Genomic DNA, 21,191 nt, shown 5'->3' on the forward strand with positions numbered 1-21,191 from the left:
AAGAATTTTTTTAAAAATAAGAGTTCCTGTTGTGATGCAGCGGAAATGAATCTGACTAGAAACCATGAGGTTGTGGATTCGATCCCTGGCCTCACTTAGTAGGTTAAGGATCCATTGTTGCCGTGAGCTGTGGTGTAGGTCACAAAATAGGTGTACACCAATTTTGTTCCATTTGTGTACATGACTGTGTTGACACGGCTTGGATCTAGCATTGCTGTGGCTGTGATGGAGGCCGGCTGCTGTAGCTCTGATTCGACCCCTAGCCTGGGAACCTCCATATGCCGCAGTGTGGCCCTAAAATAGAAAAAATAAAATAAAATAAAATAACTTATTTAAAAAAATTTCATACTTGAAGAAAAACTGCAAGAATATCACAAAGAACTCTTTCTCCCTCTTATCCAGATTCTTCAACTGCCAACATTTCACTACATTTGTTCCTTCTTTCTTCCTCCCTAAACACATTCATATATGCCATTATCATTTTGTTTTTTCTAAACAGCATGCAGACAAAATGTCCCATCATCTCAAAAACTCTAATTTTCTCAAATCAAGGATACTCTCCATGAATACCATACAAGTTGACAAGTTGGAAAAATCACTATTGATATACTACCACCATCTAAACCTCTGTGTTTCTTTTTATGATTCCCTCCTATAAGTTAGTTTTTTATTTCCCTAGTTTTAGGTCAGCACAATAAGGATTTCAGCTCCTGAGCAGCATTCAGAATGGGGTTGCTCATTCATTCATTCATTTGGATATTGTTAAGGATATGCTTTGTGTAAAGCACTGAGCTTGAACAGTGGGCCTCTACAGGCCAAAGGAAATTTTGGTTTGGGGCAATTAAATAAATTATTTGGTTAAAAGGAGTTTCACTTGAAATGTGGTGGCTATGTTTACATCTCTTCCTTTGTTTTAGTTAGAAAAAGGAAGCGAATCCACTTTTTTCATGTCAACTTTTCCCTCACTTCATCTTTCACAGCTCCTACATGATAACCACGTCTTAACACGCACCTGCCACATGGATGGAAAATACGTCAGGAGTTGGGAGGACAAGGAGTGAGGAAGGAAGCAAATGTAAGGACAGAACTCAAGGGGGTTAACTGTCCTGTCAACGGGCAGGAATAAGCCTGACTATTGCCAGAAGAAAAGTTCAATTCCTGTAGCTTAGTTTTAGCTTAAGAAAGAGTTTGCAAGATATCCCCATGCATTTAATGTGCTTCATTTCAACCAGAAAGTTACTACTATGAGATCACTTTTTAATAAACTTTAATTAGTTCATTTTCATAAATCACTTGTAGTGCAACAGCATATTATGTGCTATGATAAACTTTATCACCACAAACACCTATAAATCCTCTAATTGGCTTTACCAAAATCTAACTTATCATCCTGATTATCTATATATCTACTGAACAAAGAAAACACAGATTTATTATCTCAAGTTATTCTATTCCTCTTTTGTATATTAAAATGTCAGACATATCACCTAATGTGCACTTAGTAAGTACTGGATGCCCTTTTTTTCCCCTCAGAATCTCCTAGAAGGTCCAAATCTTGCTCTTTACTTGGTTTAATTTTTAAGAGAAACAGTTTTCTCATACTCATTCCTTTAAAGTGCTTAGCCAAATTTGAAAATGACTCAATAATTCCAGAATGTTTCAATCTGGAAAAACAGAAAATCTTAAACTGCAAACATTCTCTTTCCACAGCTTTTTTGCCACTTCCCCAACTATACAGTAATATGAGGGAATTACATCTTGGTGATGAGGTTCAAATCCTGGTTTAGCCAGTTAGACCTAGAACCAACTTGCTAAGTTCTCTGATGGTGCTAAGCAGAAGAGATTAAATTTGATTACGTGAGGAAACGGCTTTGCATAATTCCTAGCAAAAAATAAATGCTCCAAAACATGACTTACAATAAAAACTCAAAACCATCACAGTAATTACAGAAGGAAATTTTACCAAATCAGTGAGGGAAAAACAGCTCTTTTGTGAGTAACTGAAGTGATCCATTCATCTCCTTGCTGAGATACTTCAGAAGAAAGTAGCTTAGGGACAGTCATTTGACTTATTTTCCATTTTAGTACATAGACAACCTAAGAGTGGGCATAACAAATTAAAAAAGGCTTCTAAAAAATGACCATCTGAACAGTTAATAGATTAATTCAGATGTCAACCTAAAGGGGCAAAAACCCCTCACAATTCTCTCAGGCAGCTGGGAAAGAGAACTGATGACATCATTGAACAATTTGCAGCCAGTGTTGTTACATACATTTTGATATCTAGAGGTATCAGTATGGGATATGAATGCAAAACAAACCATGATCATTTTCTTAACACTAGGGAGTTGAAGTTAAAGGAGAGCAATTGTAGCCATGGAGGAGACACTGCCTCATCTCTGGTGTTCTTCTGAAGAGTCTTTGAAAGAGAACTCCTTAAATCTAATCTGCTCAACCTTTACCTACAGGGCTCTGTGAATATGGAAGTTCCCCTCAAGAAACTTCTCCTTCAAAGAAGGAGTGATCTCTTGGAATTCAAGCTCCTACAAGGTGGCTACCTGGTGTTGTCCATTTCTGCTTTCTCCTAAAACGCATCAATCAAGCCTTGCCCTTTCAACCCACAGAGCACATAAACATTCTTTCTCCTTAACTGAACTTACTGCCACGGTGAACTTGAACTCTGAGATGCACAAGAGGAGAGTCTGTTTTAACAGCTGCTTGGACACAGAGGCCCTGGAGTTACTACTCTCAAGACAGCTGGTTCTGTCTCTCTTTTCACTGTCCTATTTTTTCAAGGCCCAGCTGTCAGGATATACCCACTGAAGTGTTCCCAAACAAAGGCACAAAACAGAAGACAGGCAAGAGAGTGGTACTTATTGGAGACGAGGGCATCTGACACTGGGACCCTTTACATGCTGACATAGGGTTTTTCTCCCCAGTTTATTTTTATAATTGACCCCGTGGCTAGTTGAATATTAATTGCTAAGTGCCTGAGGCTGCCCTGCCCAATTCTGTTTAAATGTAGAGTAAATGAAATAACAATTTAAAATGCAGGATCCATGTTGCACTTAGCCACATAACAAGTGCTAAATTATCAGTCACATGTGGCTAGTGGCTTCCATATTGGGAAGCTAAGATAGAAGATGTTTCCATCATTATAGAAGGTTATTGGACTGCTTTGGCCAAGGTATAATCTCGTTCTAATAGGAGAAAGGGATGCTGATCTGGCTAAGAATGATAGCTTTGTAGGTTTAGCCTATATTGATTGTTTTCCATCCTACTTTCTATTCACTCTTTTCTTGACTGCCAATTTTCTACTTTTATAAATTTCTGCACAGGGATGTGATGGTGATTAAAACAATCCATGACAATGATCCCACTTTAGAGGAAAAGACAACATCAAGAAGCAAAGACAGTGGTGTGGCAATCCACACATTCCAGATCTTTTTATTAGTATCTATGAAATAACAAAGGGGGAGAAGGACTCTCAGCCACAACTTCCCACACTAGTGTGGAGGCTGAAAGATACCTGTGGGGAGAGGCAGAAAGTCAGGCCCTCCACAAATCCTGGCTCTCAGATCACTGAACTATGTCTGGGTTCTAATATAAAGGTGAATAGAAACACACTTTTTCTCAGAAGGTTTTTAAAGTTTCCATATCATTAGCCAGGAAGCATTGTGTCAGTTTTTTATGTGTTCAGTTCTGTTTGTTTAATATCAAATTTTCTCTGTCTCCACCAGAGTGAAGAGCTCTGACTTGTTCATCGCTGAATCCTTAGCATTCAGAACAGCCTGGTCCCAAAGAAGGCACATAAAAAGTATTAGCTGAAAAACGAATGCCTTTTTTTTTCTTTTAAAGGAATGACCCAGAGTCTTTTACTCCCTCCCCATAAAATAAATCTTCCTCAACGGCCTTAATAATCAGGATTCCCTCCCAGCCAATTAGACTTGGACTCAGCCTCTGCCTCCCGCTCTACATTCCAAAGTTTCCTTTGCTGGCCATTCCAGAAGGGCAACTCCCTGAACAGAGTCGAGGGAGGAACTACAGTCCTGCTCAGGGTCTAATGTCTCCCCCACTCCTGCCCCCACCCCTACCTTTGGGCCTTTAAAAACTGTAAAAATAGAAATCTGTCAAGCTATCCTGAAGTGTCAGCTGCCAGAAGGCAGGAACAGAGTCTCTGAAGGCATATAATCACTCTACTTAACAACAACAACAAAGTCCAGCTGAATTTTATCTCCAATGAAACAGAGCAGGCCAGGGTTTGCTTTTTTTGAGCATACTTGAGGTGAGTTGTTTATAGAGTCTTAATCTACCCTGAGTTCAGGTAAACACTGTAATTTCATATGATTGCAATGTTTTCATTAAAAAAAAAACCGATATTATTTTTTATACTCCATATTAATAAAGCCAAATAACACATTTTTTAAATTTCTTTTTTTAAAAGACACTAGCAGTACAATTAACATGTGCCTTCATTAGTTAAAACAATCTTATATTTATAAAAAAATGCATGTGCATTTAATGTGATATTCCTTGTGGCCAAAATCTTTTTATTATCCTTCTAATCTGGCCATTATTATAACTTTAAAGTAAAAAAAAGTTTTGGGTTTTTTGTTTTTTTTTTTTGGCTTTTTAGGGCCACATCCATGGCACATGGAGGTTCCCAGGCTAGGGGTCGCATTAGAGCTGTAGCTGCTGGCCTATGCTATAGCCACAGCAACTCGGGATCCGAGCTGCGTCTAGGACCTACACCACAGCTCACAGCAACACTGGATCCTTAACCCACTGAGCAAGGCCAGGGATCGAACCTGCACCCTCATGGATACTAGTTGGGTTCATTAACCACTGAGCGACAATGGAAACTTCAAAAGGACTGGTTTTTTTTCCCATTCCCTTAAACTTAACCATTTGCTTGATGTGTTCATAGTTGCTGGTTATGGGAATTTAGCAATAAGTTATAAATTTGGATTTTCTGCTGCTAGAGTCAAATGGACAACGTCAATATTAGCTAAGCAACATTCAGGTCAGATGGAGTCTGGGTTTTAGGTGTACCCTTTTATTGAATATAAATGAGAGTTTAAAAAATTCATTCTGAGCATGGACTGTTTCTTTCTACCAACATAAAGTGGATTAATATAGTCAAGGATAATGTCACTGAAGTCTTAGCACTAGATTATCACATAGTCAAATGGGTTTATAAAAACACCTCTCTTATGGGGTAGCATGGATGCTAAATGCGACACATATTTCCTTAACTTGGCTTGGTATATAGTAAACACTCAGTAAAATAAGCTACCATCACCTGCTTTGGAAAAGTTCTCTTACTCAGCACCTTATTTAAAAAAAAAAAAAAACAAAAAACCCTCAGATACATACAGGGACTCCCTTATTTTGTCCTTTCCCCCTCAATTACCATAAAAGACTAGAGTGCATAATAAGGTCATCCTCATGATTTATCATTTGTTTTGGAATGTGCAGGTTCTCAAAACTTTCAAGTTTATTGTTATATTTTATTTTTCTCTAATAAGAAATGCTTTCTGACATGTATTGCAGGTGAACAAATAAGAAAATGACAAATGTCATTAAGTCTTTTACAGTTATCCAGACACAAAGAATAAGGTATGATCCAACTAATGCACATTAGGTGAGCTTTTTGCTGTACCTGGCTCCTCTTACATGTTCAGAACCATTTCTCCTAATCACTTGTTTTGTCTTCTGGCTATGCCTTATCATTATCTACAAATTCAATAAATGGAGCATCCATATTTCATAGTTGGGACTCAATGAATCAGGACAACAGTGTGAGAAAAGAAAGAAAAAAACAAACAAAATGTTAAGCCTCATATATTTTTGTTTATATCACTAAGCATTGTTCCCAATTCAGAAATATTTTTTTGAAGTATCCCTTTAAAATACACACTTTAAACTATCCAATTCCACAAAGCTTGCCATTTGGCTACTCAGATTTGGGAGAGGGATGGTACAGGTTGGGGGGGGATTTACAAAATTAAAAATGTGTCTTTTTAAAACCAAAAGAAACATATACATGCATTTCTAAGAACATAACCTATTTGCCTTTACAGTCTGCTGATAAACACTCATTTTTCAACATTGTGTATAAAATTAAATAACATGGAAAAAATAAATATGCTTTATTATATAAACATAGAAATCTGTACTGCTCAAAATATTCAGATAATACTAGGCTTGGCTGCTTAAAATTGTATTCCGAAAGTGGGGTAGTGATATTTACAATCTTTATTTTTGCTAGAGACAGATGTGGTGAGGTGATAAAATACTGATGTCAGGCATTTTCTCTTCCTACCTACAGAAGCTGCAAACTTTAATATGAAAATGAGGTAGACACAAATTCATAAGTTGGTCAGGCAGAAACAAAAGCACAGTTCCTTCGTGAGCTCATAAATTCTCATTATTCGGGTCGACAAGCATTACTCCAAAGCACCTAAAGCAAGGCTCAGAGAACACTTTCAGGCTTGTCATGAGAAACACACACGCCATTTTCACCTAAGGAGACCGGCGGTCTCCAAGACAATCAGCCAGCAGGTCCACCGGGCAATGCAAAATGGAACCATCTTGGAAAGGGGACATCCCACGCCACTTTTTGGCTTTATCTCCAAGCAGCTCACTCTAGAATGCTACCAGTTTTTAACCCATTTCCTTCCACAATTTGACAGGATCGAGCTCTCTTTCCAATTTATCCCTCTAGTCACAGGGTGGGTGCCTGCACTAGGTGAATCTGGGTAAGAACCTTATTTCAAAAAACAAAACGTTACCAAGTCAGAGTGCAAGGACACATGCAAAAGAGGACAGAGAAGATGAGGTCGGGTGAGGATGTTTTGCACAATCATGATTCTAAATCACTGGTGACTTGAACAAAGGGCCTTAAAATGGGTACTTGAACCCTACATTCACAGAAGCTTCATTTTATAGTCCTGAAGCCATGCTGACGGGGATTTGGAGTTTCTTTCTTAAATGCTGCTCTTTAGTAACAACTGTTGATCTAGGCTATCTCCATTTTGACCTTGGAAAGGATCTACTCACACAGCAATAGCTGCTTCTCAACACTATCTTCAGTGTGGGAGTACTTGGGAGAAGAAAGCAATACAGCCAGAGGACGGCTAACAGCTACCCTTGGTCTCTAATATATCTAGTTGGCTTTCTCTTGAAAGCAACATGTTAGCACCTCAAATAGACTTTTTGTTGTTAACGTCACTGTCAGTTACAAGGATAAAGCACCATAGAAGTGGCTTTATGGCTATTAACACAATTCACTGAGGTATGCTTCAATTTAGAATTGCTAAAAAACTGTACCAAAGCATCTATCTAAATCAACACAAAAGTAAAATCCAAATACTACAGTTAAGTCTGAAGGCTGCCCTCACACACATAATTTAAGTATGTTACAAATTTAATTAATTACAGATTTAAATAAAATGCTTTTGATTTAATTTAAAAAATCACAATGAAAAGCCTTGTAGAAGTGGCCTTGCTCTCAGGCTGCAGAGGGATTTAAATATATATTTGACTAATAATCATTTTATAAAAGAAGCATTAAAATCATATAGGCAGCAAAAATACTTTAAAAATCCATGCATTGGCTCCTGTGCATTACAGAGCATTTAGAGTCTCTCTCTTTTTTTTTTCCTGTGTGCTTTTCAAAAAACTATGCACAGGTCTAAGAACAATAACTACAATAAGAAAATGTTAAACTCTTTGGTTAAATTAATTAGCAGATCATATTTTAAAATTTACACATTTAAGCTCTTAAAATATCTGTGGGAGAGTGGTGATCCTGTGTGAAAGAAAATTAAGACGTGTTTAGAAAATGTTCAAAAAAGAGGAGTTCCCGTTGTGGCGCAGTGGTTAACGAATCTGACTAGGAACCATGAGGTTGCGGGTTTGATCCCTGCCCTTGCTCAGTGGGTTAACAATCTGGTGTTGCCGTGAGCTGTGGTGTAGGTTGCAGACACGGCTCGGATCCTGCGTTGCTGTGGCTCTGGTGTAGGCTGGCAGCTACAGCTCCGATTCGACCCCTAGCCTGGGAACCTCCATATGCCGCGGGAGCGGCTCAAGAAATGGCAAAAAGACAAAAAAAAAAAAAAAAAAGAAAGAAAATGTTCAAAAAAGAGAATGCAGTGGAAACTAAAATGTATATAATATATATTGTATATTGTATACAATATATAATGTATAGTGTTATATTATTATTATAGTATATATATACACACACACACACCCTCTGAGGGTCAAATGTTTTTTGGTCAATATTAAAGAAACAGAGCTTTTTAGAGAGCTATTAGACTTTTTGATATGTAACTTCAGTGTGGTGTTTGTGTTGGCTGAGTGAACAGAGTAGAAATATAATGGGTTCAAGAGGGAAAATTTCATGAAAAGTAATATTTAATAGGTGACTTACGGAGGTTGAAATGTCAGAAGATGTTCCTGACATTCTGAGGTTATTTCTGATCTTTTTCGAAATGTTCATTCTGGAAGAGTGCCAGTATTACAGACAAAACACTGTGTGAACAACACATCTGAAATGCCCTTGAGTAAAATCTTTAACAGCCCAGCCAAATAGTACCAGTTGAGATGACACTTTAAGTTCTTCCAGATTTCTACCTAATAGAAAGTACATTAATTATACAGCTTGTGTTCAACCTGCAGACACAATCTGCGACATTGAAACCCTTGATTCTTAGAAGCATCAACAGAGATTAACCATGTCAAGTCAGTTAATCGGCTCTTTAGATGGTTTCAGGAATGGTTAAGAATTTTCCTCCGAACCCTATGAAATAAAAAGACTTCTGGATATGACTCGCTATAACATGAATTCAGCTTCAGTGCAATTAACGTATTTACAGGAAAGTTTACTCTATTTACATGAAACAACCCTAATGGCTCCATACCTATGGCACAATTTAGCCAAAGTATTGCTTTGACATAGCCAGTCTTTCTGTTTGCCAAGAGCTGCCCTGGAAGTTTGCATAGTATTTACAGTGGCAAACCTGTCTTACAATGTCAGCTAAGAGCAGATCGCAAAGGAAGTCTAGGATCAGAGGAAAAATGGCCTCAAATGGGCTTTGTTTCTTGATAGACGTGAGAGAACATTTCAGATGCCTTGAATGGCATCAAGTCACCGAGTCCACTGTTGGTCTTTGGATGTTTCCCAATGATTTCAATCAGCTTTGTGGGCACAGCCTTCATGGTGCTTGTGTTGAGAGCTGTCCCCGAGTCACAGAGGCAAAGTATAGCCACTGAATCAAAAACTTGCTTTGGCCTTAACAAGCAGGTATCTTCCCGCCGAAGTCAAAACTACCGGCTTCGTAAAGGAAAGAGTATCTGCTTTTAAGTTGTCTACTTAAATCACTTTAGCACTTAATAATGACATGGAGTTATGCCGTGTCTTTAAAAACACACACGCAAATATATACAGTCTAGTTCTAGGAAAGGAAGCTATTTCTTGGCATCGGCACCAGGCCGGTGTGAGGTACGTGTATTCTCTGAAGTCACTTTGGCAATATCATAAAAAAAATTCATTCTGTCGTGGCTCACTATGAAAAGAGTAACAGACTATTTAAAGCACAGTTTCAGGGCTGTCTTGTAAGATCACGGTCTGTCTCAGAGGAGTGCCCCAAACACCTTGGAATTGGGTGTGTTAGTTTAGGTAGTAGGCTTAACAAACATGAACAGTTAAGGCCGTACCGAACTCCAAGGGCCAGTACTCCAAGCAGGGTCTTGAGGACAAGCCTGGGTGTTACACTGCTCTCGATCCGGAGGCTTATCGAGAATTTCACAGCTCAGATCTGGAAACCGTTCCCCGCTGGGCCTCTGACAGACCACAAGCCTTGTTCGCAAGCCTCCGCCACAGAGCTTAGAACACTGGAAGAAGGAAATGGAAGGCAGCAGTTATTTTGTCAGCAAATTTTCTTTTCCTGTAAGAAAAATGTCTTAGCTGGACTCTATGATGGCATCAGGCCAGCTAGGTCTAGATGCAGAATGAAGCCTATTTACCCTAAGTAATATATACAGCAGATGGGAAACTTCTGCCTTCATGGTAGGTACTGTTTACTGAGTGTGTGCGCTTCATCTGCACTAAGTGCTTTTATATTTATTTTCTCATCCAGAGGAGAGTGTTAATTATTTGCCACTTGCTATATATGGGGCAACTGAGATGAAGAGAGGTTAACTTGATCAAGGTCAATGGCCAGAGTCAAGGATAAGGTTACAGCCTCTGAGGTATTCAAAACTAAACATCAAACAAATAAAAATCTAAAAACCAGTCAGTACCAAATAAAGGAAATAAGGACTTAGCTGGTTTTATTTTCTGGCAACCTCTAAGAAGCCGTCATTGACTTTTGGCTCTTCTGTGACTCCAGTCTCCACAGCCCCCGTGACGTTAAAATATTTTACGATATTTCTGCATCTGAGGATAATGACGGCTATCCCCTAGGATGGGTAAACAGTGCAGTGGGAACGTTGGATAAGGTTCTGACTGTCGGCGAGACCCACGCTTCTGAGGCAGGAACAAGCTGTATTTCTTGCATAATCCCAAGGCGCTCGCATCCAGGAACACTGACAGTCTCTCCCCCCCACCCCCCCACAATGCTGTGTCAAGGCCAGATCTCCCACAGAATTTGGAAGGATCTGGTCCGTGCTGACAGCCAGCATCCCGGCAAATGCGTGTACTCGCCTGGCCTCAATCCAGTTACAGAAGCTGAAGCACAGGGCCCCATGGGACAGAACTTCACGAGGAGTTTTGGGAAACTCACAGTACACAAGTCTCCAAACCTGACTTCCCCTTCTGGCCTTTCAGAAAAACCTTGCAGGATGACGTACTCTCAATGAAAAGTCAACAAAACTCTCCATTAGGACTGCCTATGACTACCTGGTTACGTGTATGGGATCATGAAATGTGGGCATGTGATTTCGCTTAGCCAGAAGGGGGGACCAATATGCCCATGCATCTCATCTGTCTTTCACCCTGCTCTTGGTAGGGAGCGGGGTCTCCAAGATGTTAACCCTCATGTTTCATTTTTTAAATGTTAAGAGTCAAGACAGAACAACTCAACAAACTTTAAATACGTGCTCTCCCTGTGGATTCAAGAGTAGAGGGATATGGTCTTTGTTAACTAAACACAAAACAATAAGCATCTGAGTCCTACCCATGATAGTGGTTCAAAGTCCCATTCAATAATAATAGTCTTACCAATGATAATTATTAGCAATAACAATGATTATCCTTATTACAATAGCAGTGAACTTTAATTGAAGGCTATGTGCTGGGCTTTTGACAGACAGATTTCATAAAATAGACATGGATACTGTGAAGTGGGTGTCCTTACTACTCCCATTTACAGGTAACAATACAATAGAGATAGTTGGCAAAGTGATGTTATTTGTTAAAATTACAAAACATTTAAGAGCCATGAGTGGGAACTGGGCCCAGTTTTGTCTGTTCCAAATATCTGACTGCCTTTCAGTGGTCATAGTAGGTGGCTCTTAAAAGGTAACAGCTGAAGAATTTTATTATTTGAGACTACACAGCTAATTATTCACCTCTATGATTAGAATGCATCACCTTTGATAGGAATAACAACTCCTATTCATGATGGCTCCTCAGGGAATTGAAATATTGGGAGACATGATGCCATGGAACCAAGGGTACATTGCATACACCCCAAAAACCATGAAGAACATGGCAACATTTCCAGAGACTAATTTAACACATTTTTTTTTCTTTTTATGGCTACACCTGTGGAAAATACAAGTTCCCAGGCCAGGGGTTAAATTGGAGCTGTTGCTGCAGCCTATACCACAGTCATAGCAACACCACATCCGAGATACGTCTGCAACCTGTGTTGCAGCTTATGGCAATGCTGGATCCTTAACCCACTGAGCAAGGCCAGGGATTAAACCCGCATACTCAGAGAGACAACACAGGATTCTTAATCCACTGAGCCACAATAGGAACTCCAGCACATTATTTTCAATCACTTTAAAAGTGTCCGTTAACAATTTAAACAGAGGTTAACAACTTTACCATTTTTCTGTATTTCTTTCTGATTTTTCTCTCCTATGTATTCAAGCTGTTTCTACTTGGTAATAAATGCACTGAAAGAGTCCAGAATTAAGGCAGGTCTCCTAATTAATCTGAAAATCAAGAAGCTTTAACTAGCTCTAGATTCCTTCAAATAAATTCCCTCAAATCAACTATGAACAGTAACACAGTTTGGTGGTTTTTTATTTTTTATTTTTTTTCTTCCCCCAAAGGATGCATAAATGGAGTTGGCTCTCACCTCTCCCCAGCTGCCGTAAGCCCACTGAGGGCAAGGGCCGGATTCACAGGCTCTCTGCTCATCTGGTTTGATTCTCTCCACACAATCATTGGCGGTGTATCCGTTTTCATCTTGACACACAACAACACGCCGCTGGGACCCACCAGCACAGGTACTGGAACACTGAACATAGCAAACATTAGTCAACAGGTTACTCCTCACCTCGCTCTCCATCTCAGGGCCACAAAAGCCACTGGCTGAAAGGTCTGAGACAAATTTGACAGGAGCTGTTCTCAAGTCATCTACAACGGACAGAAAGCAATCCTGAGGACCTCCCTTTCAAGGGGCTGTTTAATGTTCGAGTTTTATCAACACTGGAAGGCAGACACATACCTTCCCCTGTAAGCCTGATAGGTCTCAGTTGGTGTTTAATAAATGCCTCATGAGTGATCATGCCTCCTGATTTCCAAAGCTGTCCTATTTATGGTCCACATCTCTGAGTGGTACAGAGGTGCTGACTGACACCACCGTCTCCTGGGACATTCTTTTCAAAACTGCAAGTGCTTTTTGAGAACCAGGATTTAACTCCCCTTTCAACACAGGGGTCAAATCGCATGCTGAAGGAATTGCTGGTTGTTGAAATTAAGCTTCTCTATATATACACTCCTTCAATTACCCAAGGAAAACATCACAGAATGTCACTTACATATCATTTCTTTGCAGGTAATGTTCTTTTTTCTCTCTTCACAAAAGTGTCTACTTCCGTGGCAAATGGTAGCAAGATCTGTTTTCCTTCTTTATTTTTATTCCCCAATGAACTTGCTTTTATTCCCTATTGACAAACCTCTCTTCAGTGTGCTTTCAGCCTAGCGCTCCCTCTCATGGTTGTCACAGAATTGTGTTTGCCCTTCAGTTGATTTCTTACACAAGCTTCTCATAGTTCTCTTATTTATCTATATCTTGAGTGTTTTCTTCTTTTCCTATGTGTTTGCTAGTACCCTTCACTCTGACCCTTGACTTGGAAAATCTGTTTGTCCATAAAGCAACCATCTAATCCTCCAAGCAAGGCCATTCACATGAATAATCAAGCCTCAAACTGCATTTGCAACATTGTTTTGAGTTTCAGGTTCTGACAGCTGATTTGTGTGCTGTTTAATACCAGCTCAAACCAGTGTTATTTCAAAATAACGCTGCTTGGCTTTTTCCATAAAAAGATGTAAACACATATCTTTTTGGCTTATTGCACTGGACTTCTGCTCAATTTCCCTGCCCATGCTGGTCAAATTGTGAATGATTTTCTAATATACTGAGCTTGACTTTTAAGTATAGAGCAGGAAATAGATTTATGAATTCTGAGAAAATGTTTAGGTAACTTTTGGTTGATAACAATTCTACCCTATTCTCTGAGGGTGTGATATACTTACTCCAAACTTGAAAATATATCTTTTCTACTTTTAAACAGCTTAGTTTTAGAAATACAGAGAACTATTATTTTAATTGGCTTTGCTTGGGGGCCAGAATTGTAAACATTAGGAAGGACCCTCCATATTGCAGATAGGTTTGGTGTGTGTGTGTGAGTGTGTGTGTATATATATATATATATATGTATGTATATTTCAGCCCTTAAATTTTTCCTTTGATAATAAAATCTTATATTATTTGTTGATTTTGTCACCTGTGTTATTGTTCCCCCAAAATGGTAAACTCCTTTGGAGGGGATCAATGTCATACCTGTAGCTATACTAGCTCTCATTGTGCTGGTAATAGTATTTACTGCTTGGTCTGATTAGAGTTTCTGAAAGCAAGAACTCTATAAACCACAGGCGACCCTCCCTTCAATATGGCTGACAGAGCAGGGGAGGACAAGAGATCCAAGGTCAGCTAGTCCACTGGCTGCCCAGTGACCAACCAGATGTTTCCCACTGAGAATCTGACCAAAAGAGAGAAAGCGCTCAGTAGGTGGCCAAGCCATTGCACTGCACAGTCTAGAACCTGCACTCCACGTTTCTTTCTTTCTTTCATTCGTTCGTTCATTCTTTCTTTCGTCTTTTTGTCTTTTTAGGGGTGTACCCTCAGCATGTGGAGGTTCCCAGGTTAGGGGTCTAATCGGAGCTGTTGCTGCTGGCCTATGCCAGAGCCACAGCAATGCCAGATCCGAGTCTCGTCTTCGACCTACACCACAGCTCAAGCAATGCCGGATCCTTAACCCACTGAGCGAGGCCAGGGATCAAACCTGCAACTTCACGGTTCCTGGTCATATTCATTTCCACTGTGCCACGAAAGGAACTCTTGCACTCCACCTTTCTGAACCCAGTGATGGCCTGGGTCTTTATACTCCAATACATGGGTGAAGAGTTAACACATGATCTTTCTCCAGGTCTAATTTTGCTATTTTTTTGATTAACAGGGATGTTTAGCACCATTCCCATGTTACAGAATTTCACCCTGGACTTCTTCAGTTTAGCAATTTTCCTGTCCTCTTCAGATGACATATTTTCCTAGGTAAACATTCACTGTAATAAACCTTGCACCTATTATTCACACTGCACAAAACAAGAGAGATGACTGGCTACTAGGGAAACAAGATATGATGGACATCTATTTTTTTTTTTTTTACCTGCCCCAGACACTTCCCTTTAACACGTGGCAGCTCAATTTTCTTTCTTTTTTTCTTCCCTTTTTATGGGTGTACTTGTAGCATACAGAAGTTCCTGGGCCAGTGGTCAATTCTGAGCCACATCTGCAACTTAGGCTGTAACTTGCAGCAATGCCATATCCTTAACCCACTGACCGAGGCCAGGGATCGAACCTGCATCCTCATGGACACTGTATCAGGTTCTTAACCCACCAAACCACAACAGGAACTCGTGACAGCTCAATTTTCCTTTGAGAAACATTTTCTCTGCCAATTGATGCCACTTTAGTGGGTCTGTCTTTTAAGATTCTATACATTTCCCTGATCAGGCTGAGCCAACTGCACTTTTCTGGAAACTTGAATCCTAAACAGAACAACTCAAGGGTGGTTCAGAGATGAAAAGGGCTCCTTAGGACAGAACCTCCTTAAAGACATTACCCTGTATACACTGTTCCATCTAGATCAGGGATTGGCAAGCCACAGTCTGGGGGCTGAATGTGGCTCTACCAGCTGTTTTTATAAAGTTTTATCAGAACACAACCATATATGCTCACTTGATTATGTTTGTTTATTTGTATTAGGGCTGAACCTACGGCGTATGGAAGTTCCCAGGCTAGGGGCTGAATCGGAGCTGCAGCTGCTGGCCTATACCACAGCTGCCACAGCCATAGCATGGCCACATCTGAGCTGCATCTGTGACCTACACTGCAGCTCATGGCAACTCCAGATCCTTAATCCACTGAGCGAGGCCAGGGATCAAACCCATGTCCTCATGGGTACTAGTAGGGTCCATTACCACTAAGCCACAATGGGAACTCCTGATTATGTACTGCCTAGGCCTGCTTTTGTGCTAGGACAACAGGGCTGGTTAACTGCAGTAGAGACTGTATAGTTCACATAGCTGGAAATATTTTTATCTGGCCTTTTGCAGAAAAAAATTTGCCAACCTCTGCACTAAATCTATGAAGATGCTCTGCTCCCAGTCTCTACTGGGGCTAAATGAACAGTTTTGTTTGTTTTGCTTTCCAGTGAAAGAGCCACTTTCTCCTCTGTCACTTGGAACCAGAGATGCTTAATTAGTAACACATGGTAAACCTCACACAAGGTTCAAGTTTATACAGAAACATGCTGTAAAATGAAGTTCTGATTCCAGAATCTATTGAAAATATTAGATTCCCATTCTCTAGTGTTCACAGTTCTCTGCTGCCTTTTCTGCTCTGGAGGGAGCAGAACCAGGCCTCCCCAACCAGGCAGGGATGTGTACACATGCCGATGCCGCACTCTCCTGGGAGCAAGTAAGGCACATCAAGCTGGAGCTGAAAAATCACATTGTCCACCTTCAGCCTCACTTAACTTAGAAAAAATAAAAAAATCCCCAAACAAAAAACAGGCACGGTGAAGAGAAGAATGGTATTGCCCATTGCTGCAAAAAGGTTACCTAATCCTCCCTAATTGGGATCTCTGCCCAAGGGCAGAATCATTCAGTCTTAAAGGAATGCATTATCCACAAATGCAGTCCTCAATAAGAATAGCTTTCAGGGCTCTATTTTTTTTTTTTTTTTAAGTTTTAGTGCTATCATTAGAATACACACATGTGAGTTGTGAGTTTTTCAACTGGAAAAATCATGGGACACTCAGCGATGACCTCTCTTGATTATCCTTTAATTTCTCACAACCCAAATGTCTTGCAACCCAGGCAAAGGAAGGCTTAAAGAATGAGGTGGTGAAGGTCCCAGGCAACTTGGCAGATGTTCTGCTTACAACCAACACCTGCAGTGTGTGAAAACACTCAGGGGCTATCAGCATTCACAGCAAAGTAAACCTAATTTATGGAAACATAACCATGGTGGGAAACTGACAGGTTCCTTCTAATGCTTTCCAGCCCCCAAATAATTAAACACAGTTGGCAGAACTAGAAGGAAACAAATAGCAAACAATTAAAAAGAAGACTCCCTGAGTGATTAATAAACACCTAACTCCCAGACCTCCCCTACTATCTTACCCCTCTTGTACTTCCTTTAGACATGTCCAGGACTCCACAAGATAACTGTTTTTTGGAAAATTATTTAGTTAAAAGTCCTAAAACTTTTGGAGTTCCAGCCATGGTGCAAGGGGTTGTGAATCCAACTGTAGCAGCTTAGGTCACTTTGGAAGTGCAGGTTTGCTCCCCAGCCTGGCACAGTGGATCTGGCATTGCTGCAGCTGAGGCACAGGCTGCAGCGGCAGCTCAGATTTAATTCCTGGCCAGGGAACTTCCATATGCTGTGGGTGAGGTCATAAAATTAAAAAAAAAAAAATTAAAAACTTTCCATAGCATATTTTTCCTCTGAACATGAAATATTGTTTGTCAGGTTCTTCCTAATTTGAAAGACAAAGATAATGATGCTAATAAATATAATCATTGATATTTAATAAATTCTCAGAACCCTGTGGCAGACAGAGTGTAAAACAATTTATTTGCATCACTGCTTTTCTTAACAACAACCCAGGAAATCTGGAATTATCATTAACTTTGTTTTACAGATGAGGAAACTGAGGCTAAGAGGGGAGAGGAGAACTGTTGGAGACCCCAGACTTTGAAAAGTGCAAGTCCTCGGATCAAACAGAGGCACCTTCCTTCAAAGTCTGTGCTGATAACCACTAAATTATGGTATCGTCCCTCTAAGCACAGATTTTACCCAGATTAGTGTTTTCTTTCCCAATCCAGAACAACGATCTACTACTACACATGGTATAGCAACTGGGCCATTCAAGACGACAGGTATCTATCTGGCAAAGAGCATGCAGGAAAATGACTTTTTCATTTTCCTGAAGAGCATTCAGGAAAAACTCCCTTTCAGAAAAGTTCTTCTGTCCTTTCAAGTCTCCTTCAGGTGGAAGCTGCTCACCACCTTCAGGATCAATCATCATGACCTTCATGGTCCCTTCCAGGATGCCATCTGATGGAGCTGTTCAGGAGCGGCTCCCTGCCTGCTCCACCCAGTTAAGGCAGCTCAGAGATGTCTGCAGATCCTCTCAATGGCCATTGACCCCAACAAATGAAAATGCACAACATCCATCCCTCCTGAGATAAAAAAAACGCTCCAAAGGTGTTCCTAATTTGTCTCCTCCAGATGCTACCTCAAGTGAAAGGGGAGAAAGCAGATTCAGGAAAGACTTGAGTGAATACTCACGGCTCCCCAGGGACCTGTCCTCCACTGGTTTCCTCCGAGCACGTGGGTGCGGCTGGGGCTGATGCTCCTGGGGCGATAATCCTCATTTTGGAAAGGGTGCTGAGCGAGGCCACCATCCGGGGTCCGTTGAGGGCATGGTGACATGGAACAGTCTTGGTCGGTTTCTGGGATATGATCTGGGTCACACTCGCTTTGATCAATCACATGGTCGCTGTAGTTGACACAGACCACTTGCCGGGTCGCCCTACCTTGCCCACACGTTGCGGAGCACTACATTGGAGGTTCAGAAGAAGAGAGGGTGGGTCACGTGCATGTGTATTTTCTGTAAGCGGCCCAACGCTCAGCCAGTCGGTCAGCCCAAAAACCTTGGCAGCACCCTCTTGTCTCATCCCATTTCTTTCCACCCCATGGCTGGTTCATGGAGAAACCCTGTTGGCTTGGTATTCAAAGTATATCCCCAATCAACCACTTCTCACTATCATCTTCTGAATTCAAGCCATTACCTTCCTTTGCCAGGACTATTGTAATAATGGCCTTTCAGCAGGGATCCTGCTTGGAATCTTGATGCATTTCCATTCCCTTACCCCACCCCCAGTCTCCTGTCCACATGTCACAAACTGTGAGCCTGGCAAACAAAAGTCAGATCATGTCATTCATCTAGTGACTTCCCAATTCCCTCTGAATAATGTCCAAAGTCCTTACCCTGACCCAGAAGGCCCTTCATGATGTGGCCGCTGGGAGCTCTTTGACACATTTCATCACTCTCCACACACTGCACTCCAGCCCCACTGGCCTTATGGATGCTCTCTGAGCAGGCCAAGAACACCTCCCACTCAGGGTTTTCACAGCACCTGCTCCACCTTCTATGTACAACATGGATATCTGCATGGCTCACTCCTTCACTCCATTCAAGCACTGCCCAATGCAATGTGGAGCCTTTTCTGACCATCTTATATAAAAGCACATCTCTTCTTTCTCACTGCCATTACTCTGCTTGACCTTTGCTTTAGTAATTATCAATATTTGGTATATTATATATTTCTTTCTTTTTTCTGCCTTTTTTGTAAGGCCGCACCTGTGGCATATGGAGGTTCCCAGGCTAAGGGTCAAATCGGAGTACACCACAGCCACAGCAACACAGGATCTGAGCCACATCTGTGAACTACACCACAGCTCATGGTAATGCCAAATCCTTAACCCACTGAGTGATGCCAGGGATCAAACTTGGTCCTCGTGGATGCTAGTCAGATTCGTTTCCAGTGAGCCACGACGGGAACGCCTATGTTTATTTCTTTATTTGCTCACTGACTATAATTTTGATAAAGGAAAGGACAGTATTATTTTTCAGTCACTGCTCTAAGTAAGTTTTTCAAATATTGGTGAGTAGATAGACATATCTGATAGACGGATGTATATATGGGTGTAGGTACATATGTTTTGAAGCTCAGGGCGTGAAAGTGAGATTATTTACCATTTATTGGGAACCTCCTTCGTGCTAAGCATTTAACAGATATAATCTCACACAATCCTGACAACAAATAGAGAGTAGGTATTCCTTATGGCCTTTTCAAGAGCAAAAGAACCTGAGGTTCAAGGTTTTACACCAGACTGCTCAGGGTCATGCAGCCAGTGAATGTCAAGGTCTGGATTTTTATACAGCTCTCTTTGAATCCATCCCTCAAGTTTCCTATCTGTATCATGGTATTTATTAAGATATTCATCTGCATTCTCTTCACCTATCCTAAGCTCTGTATTTCCTACCCTGGGGACTTTTTGCAAGGCAGGAAGCAAAATTTACCTGAAGACAAAGGACTTTTTATGATGCAAAGTCCACGGATGGTACTTGGTGTGGACCTGGGCATAGGAGTGCTTCGGCATAGGAGGCCATGTCCCCAGCACTGCATGAGGATCCCCCACTTCCCACTCTTGGCAAGGAAGCCAGAGGCACTGGACTTTAAGTGACCAGAGGATGCAGGAGGCATCCAGATTCAAGATAAGAGGCCCTTTTCCAACTCCCATACTTCTCCCTGCCACTTCTGACACTTTCCAAACCCACTACATTCTGATGTGACTTGGCTCAATTAAGACTGGATTTTCCAATCAGCCCAACAGGATGTGTGGGCTTAAGCAGACTGTAAGTTGATTTACACATTTTTTAAAGCCATACATTTCTTGATGTATGGCTAAGATTCCTACCAGCTGCACATACATGGAGAAGAACAACTCGCGAACTAAGTCCAGTTCTAACACAGTACCCAGTGGCCTTTGGGATGCATGGCTAATCATCTTCCTTAAAGCTGCCCTGGTCCTTGCCCAATTCCAAGGAATTCACTTGCTTACAGGGCTCCAGTCCATAGCCTTCCACTGCCCACAGGGGGTCACTGAACATTCCTCCTTTGCCACCGGTCTAGGCAGGGTCGCACAGGCACTCTCATCAGCCACAGAGCCGTCCTCGTCCCGACAGCTGACGTATCTCATCCGGGTACCCTTTCCACAGGTGGCTGAGCACTGGGTGTTGGAGTAAAAGGGTGCAGAAATATTATTTGAAAAGGTCACTCACCGGATAGAAACCCATTTTCTAAAATCATGTCGGAGAACACCTGCCTCCCCTCCCACCCTCTCTTCTTCCGTTCTACTTCTTACTGGAGTCCAAGACCCAAATCGCCACTGGGTCCTTGGAGCACTGTGCGTGCTTCTCCTTGGTTCTGGGGCAGCTGGGGGAGGGTGACAAGATGGCAATTCACAGTCCTAGACGTGAGATGAGAAGAAAAAGCCAAAGTCAGTCAATGCACACATTACTGGTCATGGTATATACAAATATAAGGACTAAAAATTCTAAGAGCTCTTAGTCCTTATATTTGTATGATTTGGGGCAAGGCACATGACATCTCTCAGCCCCAGTGGCAAATTCAATCGTAAACTAGGTTGTGATCTGAGTCACTTTGTGGGTGTCTTTATACACAGCAGGGATCTACTGTATGATTTTTAAAACTGTTAATGTGAAAAGACATTGTAAAATGGCCCATAATTTAGGAAAGAACGGAACACCCTTTAAAATTATTGTTAATTAAAAAAAAAAAAAACTAT

General features: G+C 41.1%; 1 protein-coding gene and 1 long non-coding RNA gene across 40 annotated transcripts in view; one reads left to right on the forward strand and one right to left on the reverse strand.

Annotated features, from left to right (window-relative positions):
* Positions 1–13,965, forward strand: part of LOC102162007 (uncharacterized) — a 36,271-nt gene extending 22,306 nt beyond the window's left edge. For 6 of the 12 annotated variants that reach the window (XR_014823484.1, XR_014823485.1, XR_014823486.1 and 3 more), the window contains 2 exons: positions 2,469–2,550; positions 3,741–5,089. This is a non-coding gene — a long non-coding RNA (uncharacterized LOC102162007). Of the gene's footprint in view, positions 1–980; positions 1,076–2,468; positions 2,859–3,740; positions 5,090–12,291 lie in introns of those variants that run through there. The other 6 variants (XR_014823481.1, XR_014823482.1, XR_014823483.1 and 3 more) reach the window with 3 other exon arrangements.
* ADAMTS9 (ADAM metallopeptidase with thrombospondin type 1 motif 9) overlaps positions 1–21,191 on the reverse strand; it is a 173,429-nt gene that overhangs the window by 64,311 nt on the left and 87,927 nt on the right. For all 28 annotated transcript variants that reach the window (XM_084988871.1, XM_084988867.1, XM_084988868.1 and 25 more), the window contains 5 exons: positions 20,748–20,852; positions 20,445–20,612; positions 18,105–18,374; positions 12,318–12,479; positions 9,724–9,900 (listed from right to left, as the gene is read on the reverse strand). In XM_084988871.1, the coding sequence (XP_084844997.1) occupies positions 9,724–9,900; positions 12,318–12,479; positions 18,105–18,374; positions 20,445–20,612; positions 20,748–20,852 (882 nt within the window). The remainder of the gene's footprint in view (positions 1–9,723; positions 9,901–12,317; positions 12,480–18,104; positions 18,375–20,444; positions 20,613–20,747; positions 20,853–21,191) is intronic.

This window comes from Sus scrofa, chromosome 13 (assembly GCF_054392235.1).
Source record: "Sus scrofa isolate SSC_HxYL_T2T_F1_AM1 chromosome 13, Sscrofa_HxYL_maternal_Yorkshire_Landrace_v2.0, whole genome shotgun sequence".
Lineage (NCBI taxonomy): Eukaryota > Metazoa > Chordata > Mammalia > Artiodactyla > Suidae > Sus > Sus scrofa.